The sequence below is a fragment of the Hypanus sabinus genome, chromosome 6 (genome assembly GCF_030144855.1).
Source record: "Hypanus sabinus isolate sHypSab1 chromosome 6, sHypSab1.hap1, whole genome shotgun sequence".
NCBI lineage: Eukaryota > Metazoa > Chordata > Chondrichthyes > Myliobatiformes > Dasyatidae > Hypanus > Hypanus sabinus.
Window position 1 is genome coordinate 165,220,397 of NC_082711.1, and position 21,962 is coordinate 165,242,358.

Sequence of the window (21,962 nt, forward strand, 5' to 3'; positions counted from 1 at the left end):
TACAACTGCAGTAGAACCTCCCTGCTCCTGTACTCAAATCCTTTTGCTATGAATGCCAACATACCATTTGCCTTTTTCACCGCCTGCTGTACCTGCATGCCCACCTTCAATGACTGGTGTACAGTGACACCCAGGTCTCATTGCATCTCCCCTTTTCCTAATCGGCCACCGTTCAGATAATAATCTGTTTTCCTGTTCTTGCAACCAAAGTGGATAACCTCACATTTAACCACAACTAATTGAATTAAATCCCAATTTTTAAAAATTATTAAATCAGTTGTTGATTTACCAGATAAGAATGAAACCTCAAGATTTCATGAATAAAACTAGTTAATCATACTATTTTCTCAATTTGACATACAAAAACATGGAATAAATTGATACAATTTGTTCAAATGTTATTGTGGAGAATAACCACATATTTCTTAGTTGGTACATTCTGGTTTAAGGTAATTTCTTCACAGACTAAGGGGTTCAATTCAGGAGCTTAAGAATTTGAAGAAATGACATTCTCCAGTTTTTGGAAGTCTCTCCATTTTCTGTTATGATTAGAGATGTTTTGTGCAGACTTCTATGAAATAATTCCACACTACTAGTTATTTCAGAATCCTAAACAGAACAAGAAATCTGTTAACCTTCAGATCAAAGAGGATAATTGATTAGGAAGATCATGAGTTCGAATGTAACAGGACATTTATGAGTTTAGGGAAATTTTTGAATTGTGCTTGATTAAAGATATTTGGTTCAAAAGTGTAGTGACTTTGAGTACTTGGTAATGTATGCTTTGATGCTGATAATAAGCATGTAAAAGACAAAGCTCAAGTTATTGCACACTGTTGGATCCTGTGTTTTGCTGATTGGAGATCGTTTGGATGCTTCAATGCTCTGTACTCTCCGAGAAGAATACAGGAGGCAGAGTCAGCATGCACGAATCTCATGGCAGGCAGGCTGCAGGATGGGGCACAAGCTGACATTTGGCTAGATTTCACCAATTATAGCTTCCATTGTTTGCTGATTAAAGCAACAAAGGAGATTGAATCATCGAAGCGAGTGTAGACAGTGAGCGTCGGTTACTTGCCTTTTGATCAGTTGCTCTGTACTGGAGAGGGGAGAGCTTGTTCCATTTTGTTCATTTTTTTATGTGTAGGGGATGGATTTCAGGGTTGATGTATCTGATCTGTTTTGCTCAATTTTTTTTTGTGCGGGAGGAGGGATTTGGGGGTCAATGTGGCTGATCTGTTTTGTTCATGTTTTTTGTGAGGAGGTGGGATTTGGAGGTTGATGATCGTGCTGCCTTTCTTTTCTTTCTTGGTGTCATGGCTATCCAGAGAATTGAAGAATTTCAGAGTTATGTACTTTGGTAATAAATTAACCTTTGAACCTTTGATAACATAAGGCCAGATTTGGAGAACCAGGCCACACCACAGATGACTTACTTGACTTTTAAAGAGGTCTAATGGCTTTGCCAGAATAGATAAGTTCAAGAGAGTTGCAATATTATTATAAATAGATGAAAGAAGATAAATGGCAGTGATGAAAACAGCAGTAAGATTAAATAATAAAGTATTATCAATCACAAGTCACAACTGGACAGGATGTGGGTAACGTTAATTATGGCAGTATGATGCTGTATGTAAGGAGAACATGCACTTGGAGGGTAGTGAGGTGATTGTGCTCTTGCCTTCCAAGCAGATGTTTAAGTGTTGTTAAGAAGTAGAACTGAAGATGAACAGTGTTTAAAGAAATCAGAACTATTAAAACGTGGTTGTTAAAGTCAATGATATTACGATAAAGCTTGAAAATGAATGAAGCTAGTGTCAGTAAGAACATCAGTATAGTGATACAAAAAGGGCAAGTTGGATCATCAGGGTTTGAGAAGGAGTGAACTTCACAAAGACTTTCAAAACTATAGTTTGGAATCTTCAACAGAGATAGCTGAATGTATAAGCCTGTCTTTTGCGTTTCAAACACTGTCAGACCTTCAGAATATTTTAAGCATTATCTATGTATTGCAAAGTCATTTATGATATTTGTGGCTTTTTGATCCATTGTTAGGTATATTGATACAAAAATCTATCAAGTCACTAATCCTTGAGGCAGGGAGTGGTGGCATTTTGTGATTTACGCGGATTGTAACTTGATCATGCATTATACTCTGTACATTGGTTGATGTTTTTGCCTCTTCTCTGATTACTATTTTGGAGTTTAAAAATAAATTTTCAAAGCATAAGTGATCCTTAAAATGAACTTTTCAATTTTCCTATCTTAGTTTTTGACATTTAAAGTTGGAAATCAGCCAAGCTTGCTGAACCCTAATCCAGCTGTTGAACACATTAAAGTGAAATTTGTCTGTGCTGTGCCCACCAGTGTGACTTTGACTCCTGTTTACAAGTTGCGTGAACTTGGTCTTCCATGCCCTCTGTTGCAACATAATAAACAATTGGTAAGATTAAAAGATTCTAATTGTTAGCTGAGGTCACGCTTATTTTCAACACTGCATTATGTATGTGAGAAATTTAGCTAAAGTACATAAAAAGTGTGTATCATTGTAAGGAACATATTTCACTGTAATGCAAACATTTTATAATAAATCTAAGGTTGTAGCACGCTAAGTGTTAGATTTCTAGCTTCAGGAACTGGAGCAAATGATGTGCTCTGCAACAAACCTTTCAGCAGTTTTGTACAGGGTAAAATAATTCAACATTGTTCCAGCTTGTTCAGTTAGCTTTGTTGCTGAGGCCCAAGCTGCAACCTCTACATTGGTAAAAAAAATTGTTTGTTTATTAAGGACATTTAGTGGTTCTAAGGCTGTATATTTCTTAAGAATGATTTTTTTCAAAAGTTAATGTGATCACTGTTGTCAGATTTAAAATGGAATAATGTACACATTTCTGTTGAAATATGGCAGTCCAAAATAAAATTAAAAGAGAATGTTACGAAATAATTAAAAGGAGAAATTCTAGACAATAATGTAGAATTTGAGCACAAAATCAGCCTATCAACCCAAAGTATTGTAGGTCCTAATATTTTAAACATTTTCTTAGATTAATATTAACTGGTTTCTGTAGAGCTATGTATAAAGTATTTTTGCTGTTGCCTTATTTATGATACAAATTGGAAAGGTTTAAAGCAAACTGGAAAGGTTTGACGCCAAATATTAAACAGATCTTCCAAAAGTTTGTTTTAGTATTCACATTTGCATGTCAGAAGCACTTGCTGATATAATCTTTCATCACCGCAGAAAGAATGAGAGTAGTCAGAAATGCTGTAGTACAAAAAGTCTATTTGAGTTAATTTTATAAACCTCTGAAACTTAATGATGTGCAATGCAGCCAAGGTCATTTCCATTGTTGTTTTTCAGTACTTGTTTTTAATAAATTATGAAATTATTTGTTACTTAAGTGAAAAATCTGTCAAAATAGAATTACTAAATTAAAACTGTGCACTTATGGTTTAAAAAATCTATCAATTAATATAAATCTGATAATTTAGCTTTACAATTTCTCACTCTTTGTGAAAAGCGTACTTTTATCCCCCACTAGTTTAATTTAATACTGTCAAAATATATTTAATAACTTCAAGCTTTAATATGTAAATGATCACATTTCTTTCTGTTTGTGTAGGTACCCATTTCTTTCTGCAGGAACACCATTTTGGAGCTGACTGCATATGATCAACATGGAAGGAAATTTGATAACTTTACCTCACTCTTAATTAATTGGAATTCATCTAATACCTCTCTGGGCAGTCTTCATCCTACAATACACATGGAAATGATTATGAGAAATGATGGGAGCGGACAGAAGAGGCTACATGGTACATGGAATGAGAACAAGCACATTACAGTAGAAATATACTGTGAAGAGTCACAGTGGGATAACAGGCTGTTTTTCAATAAATGACTTGGGTCAGATGAAACACAGTGCAAACTATGTATTTTGAATATCATAATATATTTAAACTGTGCAGTTCAAAAGTAGACTACAAAAGTTATTTTAAAAGAATTATTGGAATGCAGTAAACAGAACTTATGACCTGAATTGCAGAAATTCTTTCACATATAAAATAAACAAGATGATTTCTTCAGTAAAGTGAAATGTGTGGAGGATAATTGCAGAGTATAATTTGATTTCTTTGACAGCAGAATATAGTGAGTGTTGGATAGTAACATACAAATGTAGCCTGTAATCTTCTCTAGTGAAACACATTATTTTTGTACATGCTCATCATTGAAAACTTTGAAATCTTCGTGGACCATAAATTCTTTTTATGATTGAGGAAATTTTCTTGTGAATTACCAACTGCTGTTTATCTTGGGGACCTCTTATTATGACTTCATTGCCACACAAGACAGGTCTCAGGTGGATTACTGTTTCAGGAGATTGAAAAGATAATAGGGTCTTAAGGTGATTCAGGAGGTTTGAGATTTGTAGTATGAATAGTTGAGAGGGCTGAAAAGAGGATGAAGTTCCTCTTTCTTGGCCTTATCTGAGCAGAATCTAATCCACAATATTTTGCATCAGCTTTCACCATAGAAGATCCAAGTAATATTCCAGAAATAGTTATAAAATTGGGAATTGAAAGACAGGGAGGATCTCAGGACAATTAGGACAATTACAGTCTCCATGGAAGTAGTACTGAACAAATTGCTGAAACTGCAAACTGATAAATTCCTGCATCCTGATATATTTCACCCTAAGGATTTAAAGGAATTAGCTGTGAAATAATTATGGATTTTAATTTCAGAAGTTCCCTGTACTTGAGAAAGATTTTATTAACCTGGAAAAAAACAAATATAACATCATTATTCAAAATGAGAGGGAATCAGAGAACCACTGATTATTTCACTTAACATCTAGTGGCGGAAAATCACAAGAAGATATTTTGAAGGCATTATAACAGGATGCTTTATATTATATATAATATAACATGAATAATATATATAACATAGAAAGATGAGTTAGAGATCAAATTAGGGTTTTTGAGCCTGGAATGTGGTGGAGCTAGAAGTCAGGCCTTCACTCTGTGTTCCGCATTCGAAGCCTAGCCTTGTGAACATGGGACAAAGAACATCCAAAATCAAGATCTCTGCCTTGCGCTCGAAGGCCAGTGGTGTGGACTTGGGGATGAAGGTAGCATCCATTGTTGTTAAGCTGCCCCAAGTTGGTGAATGTTCATGTGAGTAGGAGGGACAAGGGCCAGTTAGTTGGCACACTCGGAGTTTGAGCTACTGTGTCCTGTCATCGACTAGTCCCGGGTCAGTACCAAAGATTGGAGGTACAGAGGTCATTGCCTGATCACTGAAGCCTAAGGCCCTCTCCTGGAGTTGGAGGACTCTCTATGTGTGTGAGTGGATGGAAGATGGGAAGGAGGGCTAATTTTGCTGTTGTTTTGTTGCTTGTTTTGTTCCATTTTGTTGCATTCTGTGTCATATTGCCAAACATTTTAGGCATGCTTTGTTGCACCAGAATGTGTGGTGACATTTGCAGGCTGCCCAGCACATCTTTAGGTGAGTTGGTTGTTAATGCAAATGGCATATTTCAATGTATGTTTTAATGTATATGTAATAAATAAATCTGAATCTGAAAAATTTTAGAAAGATTAAACGTACTTATTTTAGTCTAAGTACCTCTGTAAGGGTCTAAAAGCTGTATTGCATAAAGAATAATGTTTTCCCTACATACCTGAGCTAGAAATTGCATCAGACACAAAGCTATGTCAGGAACTTCCCGCGCAGATTTCCAGAATAGCATAAAACCTGAATACTGGAACTGATCATAGTTGTACTTCACTTCCAATGTAATGTTGATTTTCAATTAACTTAACACTGAAGAAAAACCAGTGTTTTGTAATTGAATTTTTCAGCACATACCTTTAATCCTAAATTTTTGTGCATGCAGAAAGAATTGTTCCAGAGATCTTACCATGTCCCAGGCTGTCAAAGGGAAGGTTAACTCAGTCAGGCATAAAGGAAGCTCCTAACTGAAGGAATCAACTTTAAAACTTCCAGTTTCAGGATCCACATTAAAGCATTGCTGCCAGTGTCTAAGTAATGCTGCAAACAGACATGCTGTTTATTCTTATGAATTGAAAGTTTTATAAATTTATTCAGCCATTATGAATACTATCAGAATGCCTCAAACTGGATTATTGCTAGTAATTCAGCAATTTCAAGATTGAAGCAGGGTCTCTGAATATTCAAAAAGTGCAAAACACAATCTAGAATCAAAAAATTACTAGAATTGAGCAAACTGAAGTGTACATTATTTTTCGTTATAAAAATTGTTAGAGATTTCTGCTTTACTAAACATTTTCCTGTAATTCTCCATCAAAACTGAGTGTGTATGTTTTAATAACAGGTCATAGAATGGTTATGGTCTACAGGAGGAAAGGAACTGTGTCCATTTCAGCAAATTTAGTTGGTTACCAAAAGTCTCATTCTGATATAATAGCCAATGTAAGTTAACAATATAGATCTGAGCTGTGCAGATACATTTATCTTTAAATTTCTGTCTTGTGTCCATCTTTAGAAAATTATTCCCAGTTAAGTGGTTGGGTAAACTCAGTGTTCAGGGCTATTTTGTCAACCTTGTGAATGTATTGGAAGAATTTTAAATGAACTTTTTCTTCTATCTCTTATGGCATGTTCTGATACTAATTGTGTTTTCTGAATTAAATTTGTGTGACTGATGGATGACTGAAATTTCCCGCTAAGGCCTTGCATCAGGACTGAGAGTGTAGAGGAAAGATAGCCAGTATATAGAAGTTAGAAGAAGGGGTATGACTGAGACAAGTCGTGACAGGCAGAACCAAGTGAGGTGGGAGGTGGGCAGATGATGAGTGATTGGAGTTAAGTAGGAGATGGGAAGGGAAGTTTTGAGACAAAAACAAGCGGATGATACATGGAAACATAAGGGAAGGAATATTAGTCAGATAGAACCAGGTGGGGAGCAGGGTAGTATTAGAGGCCTGTAGGTAATAAATGGAACTAAATAAAGGAGGGAAATGGGTGAGTCATGTGAGAAGAAACTGAGATGGATGTAAATATGTGACAGGCAAATGGAAACTGCTGGTGGAACTATTTAGTCTTGTCAATTGATGGCGATGGGATGGAAAAGGAAAGAACTACCTGTCCACAATGCCATCTTGAATCCAGTAGAGCACATGTGCTTTGTCTGCAATGGGGACGTTGAGTTCTGCAGAATATCTGGTTCCACTTATCAGCTTCCAGCTTATATCTCAACACTCTCTTCCACCACTACCCACCCTTCAGCCCAACCTGGCTTTCTCTGCCCATAATCTAGCTCTACCTATCACCAAACTTCTGCCTCATCGTCCCTATCACTTCTATATACTGACTTTTTCCCCTTTACCTTCTGAATCCTGATGCAGGGTCTCAACCCAAGACTTTGATCACACTTTTACCTTCACAGATGCTCCTTGATGCACTGAGTTCTTCCAGCTCCTAAATGATATTGCCTGATTAATCTTCTATTGGCTAAACAGCAACCTGAGCTGTAAGTGTACATCAGATTAGGCTAGTGTCAAATTCTTATAGTCAGATATTCTGTGTTTTGTTTGAGAAGGCCATTTGAGAATGTGGTGTTATAACTACTCCAACTTGGAGTCAATGCCTTCAGGTATATGGAGGAATTTAAGGTGGAGGGTTATATGGGAGGCAGGTTTAAGGGTTGGCACAACATTGTGGGCCGAAGGGCCTGTACTGTGCTGTATTGTTCTATGTTCTATGTAATGTGATTGAGGGAGGAAAATCAATAAGAAAAAGAAAACAGCCTAAATAGAACAATCGATCTTAAATTTCTAAGGTGGAATCATGGGTGGATTTAAGGCAGATGCCAAATAGTCTAACCTTCTGCATACTGAGGATTAAGAGATTTTAACTCCTGAGCCTCATGAGTTCTCTAATTTATCAAGGTGTGTCATTGAGATGCTACAGTATTTCTTTCTTAGTTTGTTATTCCTAATGTTGCACCCACCACTTTATTTTTTGAACTAGCGATTTCCTGCCTTTTGTGTTAGACAGAACACAGCTTTGATGCCAGAACATCTCAGTTTTGTAAATCATAAAAACTGTGTGACATTCAGTTCTGTTGCTGTTGGGACCATTCATGACCATTAAAGTATTCCAAATCTTTCAGCAATTTGCCAAAACCTGATGAAATACCTTCCATCACTGATTGCAAACTCAAATTTCTACCCTTTTAAGAATTGGAAGCATGGCTTCAATCAGCACCAGCTAGATTTAACTTATGCTAGCTACTTTTAAAATGAGATGCTATGGATCCACACTGAGGTAATAACCAGCATTATTAGTGCTGACTAGTAACTGAAATCATGATAATATGGAATAAGAATTAATACTGTATGTTTCCTGGACGAGACAAAAGAGGCTGTTTAATCACACATTGCAATTCCAATATGTTTTCCAGCATCACGAGTTAGCACCCAATTTTTCTAGGGATGCAGTTTTACTTTAATAATGTATTTGGCCTCGGCCTTTTCTCCTTGGAGTGACGAGGATGAGACGTGACCTGATAGAGGTGTACAAGAGGATGAGAGGCACTGATTGTGTGGATAGTCAGAGGCTTTTTCCCAGGGCTGAAGTGGGTAGCATGAGAGGGCACAGTTATAAGGTGCTTGGAAGTAGGTATAGAGGAGATGTCAAGGGTAATTTTTTAATGCAGGGAGTGGTGAGTGCGTGGAATGGGCTACCAGCGATGGTGGTGGAGGCAGATATGATAGGATCTTTTAAGAGACTCCTGGTTAGGTACATGGAGCTTAAAAAATGGAGGGCTATGGGTGACTCTAGATAATTTCTAAGGCAAGGACATGTTTGGCACAGCTTTGGGGGCCGAAGGGCCTGTATTGTGCTGTAGGTTTTCTATGTTTTTATGTTTAGAATTCATATAATTCACTGTCAAAATATATATATTTTGTTTTCTGCAGGTGAATGATTTGTTTGTGCCAGTAACAGCCACAATTGACTTACTGCTGGTGGATGATGTGTCCTTGGTACCCAGAAACCTCACTGTATATAATCATCCTAGTATTTTGGTAGGACATTCATTTAAATATTAAAGAACATAATTCAAGATTTCTTTTCTGAAACAGAGTTTAGAGACACAGTGCACAAAATAGTCTTAGAAAACTTCAAATCTCATTCAATTTGAATTCCACCTAACCACCCTTTAAAAACCTGTGATCTAATTCTAAGCAAATGATCAAGGAAGTTAAAGTGAAGTGTAAGGACATACTGTAAGGTTGTTATATGGCACTTTTTTTTACAATGTACTGTGGTCTGGAGCTCTACTAAATTTGCATAATATGTTTCCAGATGGAACTAGGCAGATAATATTTACCTTCTATAAACAACTCACAAGATAAAGCCAAGGTGGTTTATGATAGTCCCCCCCATCCCTTCCCACCGATCTCCCTCCTGGCACTTATCCTTGTAAACGGAACAAGTGCTACACCTGCCCTTACACTTCCTCCCTCACCACCATTCAGGGCCCCAGACAGTCCTTCCAGGTGAGGCGACATTTCACCTGTGAGTCGGCTGGTGTGGTATACTGTGTCCGGTGCTCCCAATGTGGCCTTTTATATATTGGTGAGACTCGACGCAGACTCTGGGAGACTGTTTTGCTGAACACCTACGCTTGGTCCGCCAGAAAAAGCAGGATCTCCCAATGGCCACATTTTAATTCCACGTCCCATTCCCATTCTGATATGTCTATCCATGGCCTCCTCTATTGTCAAAATGAATCCAAACTCAGGCTGGAGGAACAACACCTTATATACCGGCTGGGTAGCCTCCAACCTGATGGCATGAACATTGACTTCTCTAACTTCCATTAATGCCCCTCCTCCCCTTCTTACCCCATCCCTGACATAATTAGTTGTTTGCCTGTTCTCCATCTCCCTCTGGTTCTCCCCCCCCCCCTTTCTTTCTCCTGAGGCCTCCTGTCCCATGATCCTTTCCCTTTTCCAGCTCTGTATCACTTTCGCCAATCACCTTTCCAGCTCTTAGCTTCATCCCACCCCCTCCGGTCTTCTCCTATCATTTCGCATTTCCCCCTCCCCCCACTACTTTCAAATCTCTTATTATCTTTCCTTTTGGTTAGTCCTGATGAAGGGTCTCAGCCCGAAATGTCGACAGCGCTTCTCCCTATAGATGCTGCCTGTCCTGCTGTGTTCCACCAGCATTTTGTGTGTGTTGTTGTTTGAATTTCCAGCATCTGCAGATTTCCTCGTGTTTGCTCTTATGATAATCCTGTTTTACAGTTTGCTTCATTCAAAATTTATTTGTTTTCAAAATGAGAAAAATATAACAATGATTTTGTAAACTTATTGAAAATTTCTTGTAGCTGACCTAAATTTGCCATTATGTTATAAATGTGGTAACATTGATAATATACTTCATAAGAAAAGTATGAATCTCATCAGAAGATCATGAATTTAAGACTCACCCCCAGAACTCCAACAGTAACTGTGTTTTATTTTTCTTGGTAGGGTGTATTGTGGAGATACTGTAATGATATGGAGATTTGTAGTGTAGAAGGCATGAATAAGAACAATAAAACTAGGTATTGATAGATTAAAAGAGTGAAATAATGACAAATATATTTCATCAAAGCTAATTGCATCTATTTTGAACCAGAATGGACATTTTATATTATTTGAATGTAGAAAATTGCAGAAGTCAAAAATACTCAGCCATGTAACAGATCATAGATGTACCTAGGAGCAAAACGTAATAAATAAAATGATTAATGAAAGAATAGGAGTCTGAAATGTAAAGTGTGGTTGTTTTGGAATACTATTCAAAGGCTATAGATTGAGAGCTTATGTAAACTATGTTGGTATGTTCTCAGATATGTAGCATGTTTAAGGAATGATTTGATAGAGGTTTTTAAGATTTTGCAAGTATAGGTTAATCTCTGCCCCACAAGGTCTTTTCCAGTAACTTCCCCATCACTGAAATTGGATTTATTGGCTTGTAGTTACTTGGCTTCTCCCTTCTGTCTTGCTTGAAAAGTACCACACTTGCGGTCCTCCAGTCATCTGAAGAATTTTGCCCCCAAGTCATTTAATACAATCTCCTTTTTTAGTGATAAACGTACAATTACATTGCTTAGCTCCTTTGTGGATATGGATGATGAATATTCATTTAAAATCTGACCCACGTTCTCTGTATTGGTATTAAATGCTTCCATTATACTAAAACAATTTTGTTTAGTTTGTTTTTCATTATATTATTGTGCAATATTCCAATATTTTCATGGGTTTTGCTATTGGTAGGAGTTGCCACAGGATAAAGTAAGAATGCAGAAATAACGTAGGGTGATCACCTTAAAACTAATTAGGCAAAGTATTAAACATAAAATCCTCCTTCTCAGTTTGAGCTAATGAGATAAAATCAAATTGCCTAATTACTTTCTTTGCTGTTATCTAATATAATAATGTAAAAGCTTGTGTACATTCACACACAGATACTAAACATACATCAAATGTAGCGAAATTAATGTTGAATGAAGCAGCATGGAGGCATCAAGGGGAGTTGGATATATTAAGAGAAAGGGGGAAAATAAAATCAAATGACTGTGTGAGACCAGTTCTGTCACTCCTAATACCTAATTCAATATGTTTATTTAGAGCAGGGATTCCCAACCTGGGGTCCACGTACCTCTCAGTTAATGGTAAGGCTCCATGGAGTAAAGAAGGTTGGGAACCCAGACTTAAAGTAATGCTGCACGGCCCTATGTAAGATTCAAATAATCTACATTTCAAAACATGCTACAAAAATCTGATTTTGAAATAATCTCTAATTGTATGAATATAGTTGTAATTTTTAGTTCATACATAAGAACAACACAGTCACGTAGTGGTTAGCATAATGCTTTACCGTACAGGCAACCTGGATTCAATTCCTGCTGCTGCCTGTAGGAGTTTGTATGTTCTCCCTGTAACCACTTGGGTTTCCTCCGGGTGCTCTGGTTCCCTCTCATTCCAAAGGCATACTGTTTGGTAGATTAGTTGGTCATTGTAAATTGTCCCATGATTAAGCTAGGATTAAATTGGGGGTAATGCAGGGCACCACAGCTCAAAAGACCAGAAGGGCCTATTCCATGCTATATCTCAATAAGTAAATAAGAAATAGAAGAAGAATTGGATAATGTGACACTTGTTGCACTATATGAAAGTTGATGGTGCTCTGGATTGAATATAGTTTTCCAGTAATTTAAATATACTTCTCAATTTCTAAATTTGTACCCCTACTATTCTTAAATAGCCTTGAGATGCAGACTTCCCAGACAAAGAATTTTTAAAATAGATAGAATGCTTTCACAGTACATTTTTGGCAGTAATTCACTGTATTTCTTTTATTGTGTATAATAACCAAGTAATGCAGTTCATAATTTTTGTTACTTTAAATTAGCCTGATAGCGTAAACATCGATACTGCCAACTTCCAGTAATTTCTCCCCCTCTGCTTCTCTCTTCTTCAGTTCCACACTCTGCCCCCCTTACCTTTTCTCTTCTCCTCACTTGCCTATCCCCCTAGTGCTCCTCCTCCCCTTTTTACCATGGTCCACTCTCCTTTCCTATCAGATTCTTTCTCTTCCAACCCTTTGTTTTTTCCACCTATCACTTCCCAGCTTCTTACATCATCCCCACCTCCCCCATCCGCCTGGTTTCACCTGCCACCTAGCTTGTATTCCTTTCCCTTTCCCTCCACTCCCCCCCCCCCCCCCACATTCTGGCTGCTTGTCCTTTGCTTTCCAGTCCTGAAGAAGGGTCTCAGCATGAAACATCAGCTGTTAATTAATTTCTAAAGATGCTATTTGGCCTGCTGAGTTCCTCCAGCATTTTTGTCTGTTTTGCATGAGGTATAGGAAATTTGATTTGGAGTTTTAGCAAAGAGGAACTCTGTGCATACAAACTATCCTATAGATCACATGAGAACTGTGATTCGGATGTTTTCATGACAAAGCTGAAGCAAGCTGGTACTAAATTGTGTGTAATGTATGCCTGGATGGATCCATGAGTTCATGAAAATCAGAGTGGGGTCCATCTACAAACTCAAGCACTTAGCACAAAACCACAACTGTAGATGGAGTTGTAGTGGATGCAAAAGCAAACGCTGCACATTTTTTTTTTCTCTAATGCTGTTTAACCATGATTTATCTGAGGATCTAATATCTATTTCATGGGAGCATCTTGCAGCCATTTTTCTCCTCTCACCTGACAAAGATGTGCTGGTTGATAGATCACTTTTCCACCTTAAATTTACCCTTGTCTAGGTTGGTGATAAAACAGCAAGCAGCAGGGACTGAACATCTCTAATTCAGGCACATGAAAGAGATAGGATTGCATGGAAAGAGGTTGAGATTGAGAGGTTGTTGGTTGGACAGATGGACCACCTTTTCTCTCAGTAGGGGGTAAAGATTTGAAGCTCTAAATAGACAATATTATGCCACCAGGGAGTATGGTTATGGCTTCAAATGAACAGGAGGATGACATTTGTGAGGAGATCTCTGTTCTCAGAAAATAGCAATATACCATTTGTTATCAGGTTGCTGCTTTCCTACCTGTGCAACCCATAGGCAATTAGCGGTACTCTAGGGACAGAGGGATGATGCACATTAGCAACCAACTTTTCTGCATGAACAAAGAGATGGCAGGTTGTTCCACTACAATTGTAGTGTCATGGACACTTCTCCGACATGCATCCGCATACATGCACATATCTACTTCTTACTCATGAGCAAGGTCCTGCTTAGATTGGACAGAGAGCTGATTCCAAGGAGGAAAGTGGAGACAACAAGGACATCTGTGATTCAGAATCTGTCAACCAGATAAATTCTGGTTCTGAAGTTTGAAACAATAGTAGGGCAGTCGGTATGCTAGCAGATCATTGTACTTTTGTCCATCCAGTTCTCAGACAGTTAGCATGAAATTCATTTTCAGTACATTGATGCCATCTCTCATGTGATTAACAATCTCCTACTACAATATCTCAAGCTGGACGGTGTGTGCCTAACAACCAGCAATCCTAGACTGCTTCATTTGGCCCTGAGAAGGATCCTCAAGGGCATCTAAGCAGTCTCAGTGAAAGGGAGCAGCATTCATACTGCAGTTACGTTGGGAGCATTGCATTAGGACATCAAAACCCAGGTACAATATTATGAAGGAGGAAGGTATCAGGCTGCGTAACTTTGCACCCTGTGCAGAAGTAAGGACGTCTGAGATAGATGTTTATCATTCAATTCCTTATCCCATGGTAGTCCTAAGGATTCAAAACTTGATCAATATTTAGATTTGCAGAGTGGGGAATCTCCAAATTAATATATTGTATGCAGAGGTGATTTCTGTTCAAACGATACTGCTCATTAGAAAACAGAGGTTTTATCAAAACTATTCAGATCATTAGGTCAAGGGACCATCGTTAATGTTCTATTCAGTGTAGTTAGCCTTGCATTATAGAATATGAGTGGATTTTACACATCTGCACTCTCTTGGATGATAATCAGTGTACTGTCTTGTTAAGGATTATAATAGGGAAGGTTTTATTTGGTTTGCATAAGAGTTTTTATTTTTCAAAGCTAATTCCTGCTTCCTCAACTTGGCCAGGAGCTGAAATGGACGATGCTAAGCCACGGTAATCCCCTGTCAAAAAAAACTAATATATATTATTTTTCCAGCTTCTACTGCTGTACAAGTTCTGCTTCAAGTCCCTGATCTCCGAGTCTCCTTGTCCTTCCTCTTTCAGCACTGACCGTGGTACTTTATTGCCAAGGTTGTGTAGCATGCACCAATCAGCAATGCAGTCTGCATGCTTGATGGTGTGTACTGCAGGATACACCCAGACTGGGTCAGGTTAAAAAAATGCCATTACAGGAGACCCATAACATTTTCCATATGTGTGACTCTCTTTATGTCTACACTCAGCTGATATAGTTGGAGAACACAGGAATGTGAGGAGCCACTAAATTAAAGAATTGTCCATTTCTCCCTCTTCAAAAGAATCATCTTAAAAATCCCTGGTAATTTACTATAGAACAACATTGTGTGAGTTTGTTCCTTTATGAAAAAAATATGGATTAAATCTGCATATCAGATATCTGCATATTATTCTAGGCAGTCTCTAGAGTAGGTTACTTGTGGCACAACATTGTGGGCTAAAGGGCCTGTAATGTGCTATAAATTTCTATGTTCTATGTTCTATCAGCAAATGAAGCAAACTCAATAACTTTCATTTTGTTTTTCTTTAGGAAGTGATTTACTTAAGTGAAGGCTCGGGATATTTTTTCATTAATACCACAGACTCTGAGATCTTGACGAGCACATATATAGAAGCCAAAAATTATGTACAAGTTAGTATCAAGTTATAGAAAACACTTATCTTTACCTTTATTGACTATGTTGATACTGATAACACTTGTTGCTGCAGATAAGGCCACTGAATCCTGGAGTGGTGACAGTGAAAGCATATGACCTTTGCCTGACCTGTAAAGGTCCAGCCAGAGCACAGATCCATGTATCAGGTATATTGGACGTTGAGTTGGATCTTATTCATAAGGTAAGGATAATGGACTGTGAAATGCATAATACTACTCTCCTACTTCGTCTGAACGATTGGTTAATTTTTGACCAAATTAAAGGTATATTTTCACATCTAAATCTTCAAGAACATCACAATTATATTCAAGGTTTGCCTGTTAATTTCTTGAGAGTCACATAGAATCCTAGCAGGGCAGAAAGAAGCCATTCAGTCCATTGTGGAAACCTGCTAAACTGAAATTTCTGGTTCCAAGATCAGTTGAATTTACAGTGTGTCTTGATAAAGAGGCTCATATCCAAAGTTCAAAATAAATTTATTATCAAAGTACATATATGTCACCATATACAGACCTGAGATTCATTTTCTTGCGGGCATATGCAATAAATCCAATAACCATAATAGAATCAATAAAAGAGCAGATCAACAGAGCAGACAGCCAGTGTGTAAAAGACAACAGACTGTGCAAAAGGAAAGAAAATAATAACAAATAAATGAATGAATGAGCAAATTAATGTTAAATATCAAGAACATGAGATGAAGAGTCCTTGAAAGTGACTCCAGAGATTGTGGGAATAGTTCATTGATGGCGCAAGTGAAGTAATCCCTTCTGGTTCAAGACCCTGATAGTTGAGCCGTATGAACTGTTCCTGAACCTGGTGCTGTGAGTCCTGATGTCCCTGTACCTTCTTCCTGATGGCAACAAGAAGAAGAGAGCATGACCTGGGTGGTGGGCATCCCTGATGATGGATGCTGTTTTCCTGTGACAACGCTATGTGTAAATGTACTCAATGGTGGGGAGGGATCCACTACTTTTTGTGGTACATAATTTGTACAACTTTTTGTAGGGGAGGCTCCAAAAGAATTTAAGGGGGAGAATGTTTGAAAAATGCAGATGAGGCAGTAAATAAATAAGTTATTTCATTGCCTAATTTTTCCTCAGATTGAAATTGGAAAATCTGCTGTAGTAAACGTGAGAGTCCTGGACTTCTTCAAGAAATTCTTTCTGAGCAGATACTTCAAGTTCATGAATATAACCCTACAGGCAGCTTCCCCAATTGTCACCTTAGAGTAAGTACAAAGCCATATTCAGTTATTTAAAAAATCAATTTTAGGTAGACTTCTTAAGTACACCAGACAAAAGATACTGTATATATTTGAATGGCTGCTTATGTCTTGTGGGAGATGGGGGCTTATTCTGATTGTTGAAAGTAGCTTCTGTCATAATTGGTTTGTTTAGAAACTGCAGCTGATTTTCCCATTGGTTAGCAGGTTGGTATCCAGTTTCAAATATCCTAGGTATATAGAGAGCACATGTAGGAGGTTCCCTCTCTTCCTTTGTTTAAGGCAAGTGGCACAATTGGCCATTGGGAAGTTATGCGCTGCTCGTGCTTTAACTAAATACATTAGTTGAATATTCATCTTTGTAGTTTCTGTAACTTGAAGATCATGAATGTTTTTACTGTTTGTAAATAATGATTAGTATACTGATTTGCAGTTAGCATTTCTCGTCTCTCTTGCTAGACTCACAAACCTGATTTCAATATTACAGTTTAATATTCCAGTGTTTCTAGCTTTAGAAAAAGATTGAGAAGAGGTAAAAGACTGGAGGTGGGTGGAGTTGGGCTATTAAACAGGGATAAAATCCCTGCACTCAGAAGCAACATAATACAAGGATCTTCCCATATGGGTAGAATTCAAAAATAAGAAATGTGCATTCAACCTGATGGGATTATACTACAGAATCTCCAGAAGTCCCCAGGACATATGTGTAGGCAGATTAGGCAAAGCTGTTAAAACAACAGGGGTTATTGCAGTGGGTGACTTCAATTTCCCTAATATAGACTGGGATTTAGATGGGGAAGAATTTTTTTAGGTGCACCCACAAGAGTTTTAAATCAATAGGTAAATAGTCCCACAAGAGGAGTGGGGGGGGGGGGGTCATAGTAGATCTGATGTTGGGTAATGACCTGGCCAGCTGATTGATCTTTCATTAAGAGAACATTAAGGGAATCGTGATCACAGCTCCTAAGTTTTAAGATACCTGTAAATAAAGACAAGTATGAGCCTTGCAGGAGAGCATTAAATTTGAACAGGGCAAACAATGAGAGTATTTGCAGGAACTAGGGAGAATTAATTGGGAACAGCTGTTCTGGGCAAGTTGATATTTGACATAAGACTATAAGATATAGGAGCAGAATTAGGCCATTTGATCCATCGAGTCTGCTCCACTATTTCATCATGGCTGATCCAATTTTCCTCTCAGCACCAGTCTCCTGCCTTCTTCCCGTATCCCTTCATGCCCTGACCAATCAAGAATCTATCAACCTCTGCCTTAAATATACATAAAGATGGCTTCCACAGCTGCCTGTGGCAAAGAATTCCACAGATTCATCAGTCTCTGGCTAAAGAAATTCCTCCTTATCTCCATTCTAAAAGGATGCCCCTCTATTCAGATGTTGTGTCCTTTGGTTTTAGACTCTCCCATCAAAGGTAACATCCTCTTCATATTCACTCTATCAAGGGTTTTTCATCATTTGACACGTTTCAATGAGGTCACTCCTCATTCTTCTGAATTCCAGTGAATACCAGCCCAGAGCCATTAAACGCTCTTCCTGTGACAAGCCATTCAAACCTGGAATCATTTTCGTGAACCTTCTTTGAACCCTCTCCAGTTTCAGCACATTCTTTCTAAGATAAGGGGCCCAAACCTGCTCACACTACTCCAAATGAGGCTTCCCCTGTGTTTTAAAACGTCTCAGCATTACATCCTTGCTTTTATATTCTAGTCCACTTTAAATGAATGCTAACATTGTATTTGCCTTCCTCACCACAGACTCAACCTGCAAATTAACCTTTAGGGAATCTGCACAAGGACTCCCAAGTCCCTTTGCACCTGCTTTGTATTTTCTCTCCATTTAGAAAAAGGTCAGCCCTTTCATTTCTTCAACCAAAGTGCATGACCATACATTTCCTGACACTGTATTCCATCTGCCATTTCTTTGCCCATTCTCCTAAGCTGTCTAAATCCTTCTGTAGCCTCTCAACTTCCTCAAAACTACCTGCCCCTCCATCTACCTTCATAGCGTCTGCAAACTTTGCAACAAAACCATTAATTCCATCATCCAAATCACTGACAAATAAAGTAAAAATAATTGGTCCCAGCACAGACCCCCTACTCAGTGGCAGCCAGTCAGAAAAGGCTCCCTTTATTCCCACTTTTGGCCACTGCTTTATCCATGCTAGAATCTATAATACCATAGGCTCATAACTTGTTAAGCAGCCTTGTGTGTGACACCTTATCAAAGGCCTTCTGAAAATCCAAGTACACAATATCAGCCTTGTTACTATATCAAAGAATTCCAAAAGATTTGTTAGGCAAGACTTTTCCTTGAGGAAACTATTCTGTCTAAGGCCTATTTTATCATGTGCCTCAAAGTACCCCGAGGTCAAACTAACTGGCCTAAGGTTTCCTTTCTTCTGCCTCTCTCCCTTCTTGAAGAGTGGAGTGACATTTGCAATTTTCCAGTCTTCCGGAACCATTCTAGAATCTAGTGATTCTTGAAAGATCAGTACTAATGCCTCCACAGTCTCTTCAGCCACCTCTTTCAGAACACTGGGGCATACTCCATCTGGTCCAGGTGACTTAACTTTCAGCTTCCTAAGAACCTTCTGTTTAGCTATGGTAACTTCACACTCTTCAAACCTCTGATGCCTGGAACTTCCACCATACTGCAAGTGTCTTCTACAGTGAAGACTGAAGCAAAATACTTACTCAGTTTGTCATCTATTTCCTTGCCCTCCATTACTACCTCTCCAGCATCATTTTCCAATCATCTAATACCCACTCTCACCTGTCTTTTACACTTTATTCATCTGAAGTAACTTTTGGTATACTAGTTAATATTGTTGACTAACTTACTTTTACTTTTACCTTAATGACTTTTTTAGTTGCCTTCTGTTGGTTTTTAATAGTTTCCCAATCCTCTAACTTCCCACTATTTTTTGCTGTATTATATGCCCTCCCTTTGGCTTTTATGTTGGTTTTGACTTATCTTGTTAGCCACGGTTGTGTTATCTTTTCTTTTGAACATTTCTTCCTCTTTGAGAAATATATACCCTGTGCCTTCGGAATTGCTTCCAGAAATTCCAGCCATTGCTGCTGTGCTGTTGCTCCTGCTGGTGTTCTTTTCCAGTCAGTTCTGGCCAACTCTTCTCTCAACGCAAAAGAAAAGCATTTCACTTATATTTCGATGTTTCAGTGTATATATGACAAATATAGCTAACCTTTTCATTTTTACCTTGGGTTTTTCAAGGAGCTAACGAAGATGATTGATGAAAACTGAGGGTAGTGGTGAATGGGACTTGTTCTAGCTGAAGGTCTGTCACTATGGTGATCCACAGAGGTCCATACTGGGAACTTTGGTGTTTGTGACATGTGAAAATGACCTGGATGAAAACTTTAAGTGGATGGGGTACTAAGTTTGTCAATGATATGAAGATTGGTGGTGTTGGAGTAGATCTATATATTACAAAAAATAAATAATGCAATAATGGGTTTGGAATCTGATGGCGGAAAGTGCTTGACCTGGCCAAATGTGAAGTTTTTCATTTTGGGAGATCAAATGTAAAGAATAGCACGCTGTTAATGGCAAGATCGTTAACAATGTTGACATGCAGAGGGCTTTTATGTCCATGTCCATAGCTCCTTGTAATTGGCTAGATAAATTGATAGGATGGTAAAGAAGACGTATAGCATGCCTACCTTTATTAGTCGAGGAAATGTGTTCAAGACCACATCTGGAGTATTGCATTCAGTTTTGGTTGCACCATTATAGGAAAGATGTTAAGGCTTTGGTGAGGCTGCAGAAGAGGTTGCTGCCTGGATTAAGGGACTTCCAAGGAGAGGCTGAACAAATTTAGGTTGTTTTCTCTGGAACAGTAGAAGATGTGCAGTGACCTAATAAAAGCTTTTAAAATTACGAGTAACATAGACAGTCAGTATTGAAGTATCTGATACCAGAGGGAATGCATTTAAGATGGGAGTGGGGTGGTAAGTTGAAAGAAGATGTGCAAGGCTAGTTCTTTTTTTAGAGTGATGAGTGGCTATTGGTGGTGGAAGAAAATGTGATAGAAATGTTGAAGAGGCTCTTAAAATATACAGGAAATGGAATGATATGGACATTGTGTATACAGACGGGATTAATTTAGCTGGTTTTGATTACTAATTTAGCTTTGAGGCTGAAGGGCCTGTTCCTGTGCTGTACTGTACTGTACTCTTCTGTATTTCTTTCAAAAGATATATTCATCTCTTTAATGCTACTAATAATTTCATTTTCAAATCAAGCAGATGTGTATTTCAATACATTTTTGCCAGTTATTTATTTCCTGATTTAAAAGCTTTTTTACCCAAGTTCTCTACCTCGTAACAAGATCCTAGGTCTGCCATTTAATAACTACTTCATTAATTGAAGCTGTGAGGCAGCAACTCTACAATTGAACTAGTATTCCACATATTTTAGACAAGAAAGACAAAGAGTAAAAGGAATGTGAAAAGGTAGAGAGAAACAAATTAAAGTTTCATGCAGGAAGTAAAAGAAGAGAAATTCTAACAGTAATTTGAGAGAAAGAAACAAATGCACAAGAGTGAAACAAGTTAAAAATGTAAATGGGAAACGGAAGTGAGATCAAAGAGAAATAATGGGTAAAGGATAGAGGGAGAATATACGTTTTCCAGTTTATTAGGTCATTAGAGAACTGCACAGTGTAATGTTATGAATTCAGTAAATTCCAGTATTCATGGTTCATAATTTGTTTTCTTTCGCAAGGTACATGAGTGCCATATACTGATTACTTTTAACAAAATACAACTGAAAAAGTTTGTTACCTGCACCATAGAACTGTTAGAGCTTTAGGAAGATCATCAGTTGAAAGGTTGGACATGGATTTCCTGCATATAAGCAAATTTTCTTTTCTTCCAGCCAGTTACACAATTCAATATCAATTGCACTAATGGTGGTTGTGTATTGATGCATTCCCTCAAATAGTCCTTACCAAAGAATTGTACTTGATGCTGTTTGTAGTTCTGAGAAAGTGTTGGAATATGTAATAAAGTACAAACGTTTGTACAAATACTTCCTTAATTAAAAAAAAATTTTTCAGACCAATGACTAACCTGGATAAACGTGCTGCAAGTTACATGATGAGAGCTATGACCTTAGGGCAAACAACTCTTGTAGCAAGTGTCAGGGACAAAAATGGTCGAAAACTGAGCTCTGCTCCACATCAAATTGAGGTAAGTGTGTCTTTCTTTCACATTTTATTAATGAAAGTTAGCTAGATTTGGCATCTGCCTATACATCTGCTTTAGCTACTGAGCCAGA

At 37.9% G+C, this 21,962-nt stretch overlaps 1 protein-coding gene across 1 annotated transcript in view; it reads left to right on the forward strand.

Annotated features, from left to right (window-relative positions):
* LOC132395212 (nuclear pore membrane glycoprotein 210-like) overlaps window positions 1-21,962 on the forward strand; it is a 128,456-nt gene that overhangs the window by 62,921 nt on the left and 43,573 nt on the right. Inside the window, exons 16-23 of the mRNA XM_059971500.1 lie at window positions 2,270-2,443; window positions 3,624-3,816; window positions 6,360-6,457; window positions 8,968-9,075; window positions 15,293-15,394; window positions 15,472-15,600; window positions 16,523-16,650; window positions 21,742-21,874. Of these exons, the coding sequence (XP_059827483.1) occupies window positions 2,270-2,443; window positions 3,624-3,816; window positions 6,360-6,457; window positions 8,968-9,075; window positions 15,293-15,394; window positions 15,472-15,600; window positions 16,523-16,650; window positions 21,742-21,874 (1,065 nt within the window). The remainder of the gene's footprint in view (window positions 1-2,269; window positions 2,444-3,623; window positions 3,817-6,359; window positions 6,458-8,967; window positions 9,076-15,292; window positions 15,395-15,471; window positions 15,601-16,522; window positions 16,651-21,741; window positions 21,875-21,962) is intronic.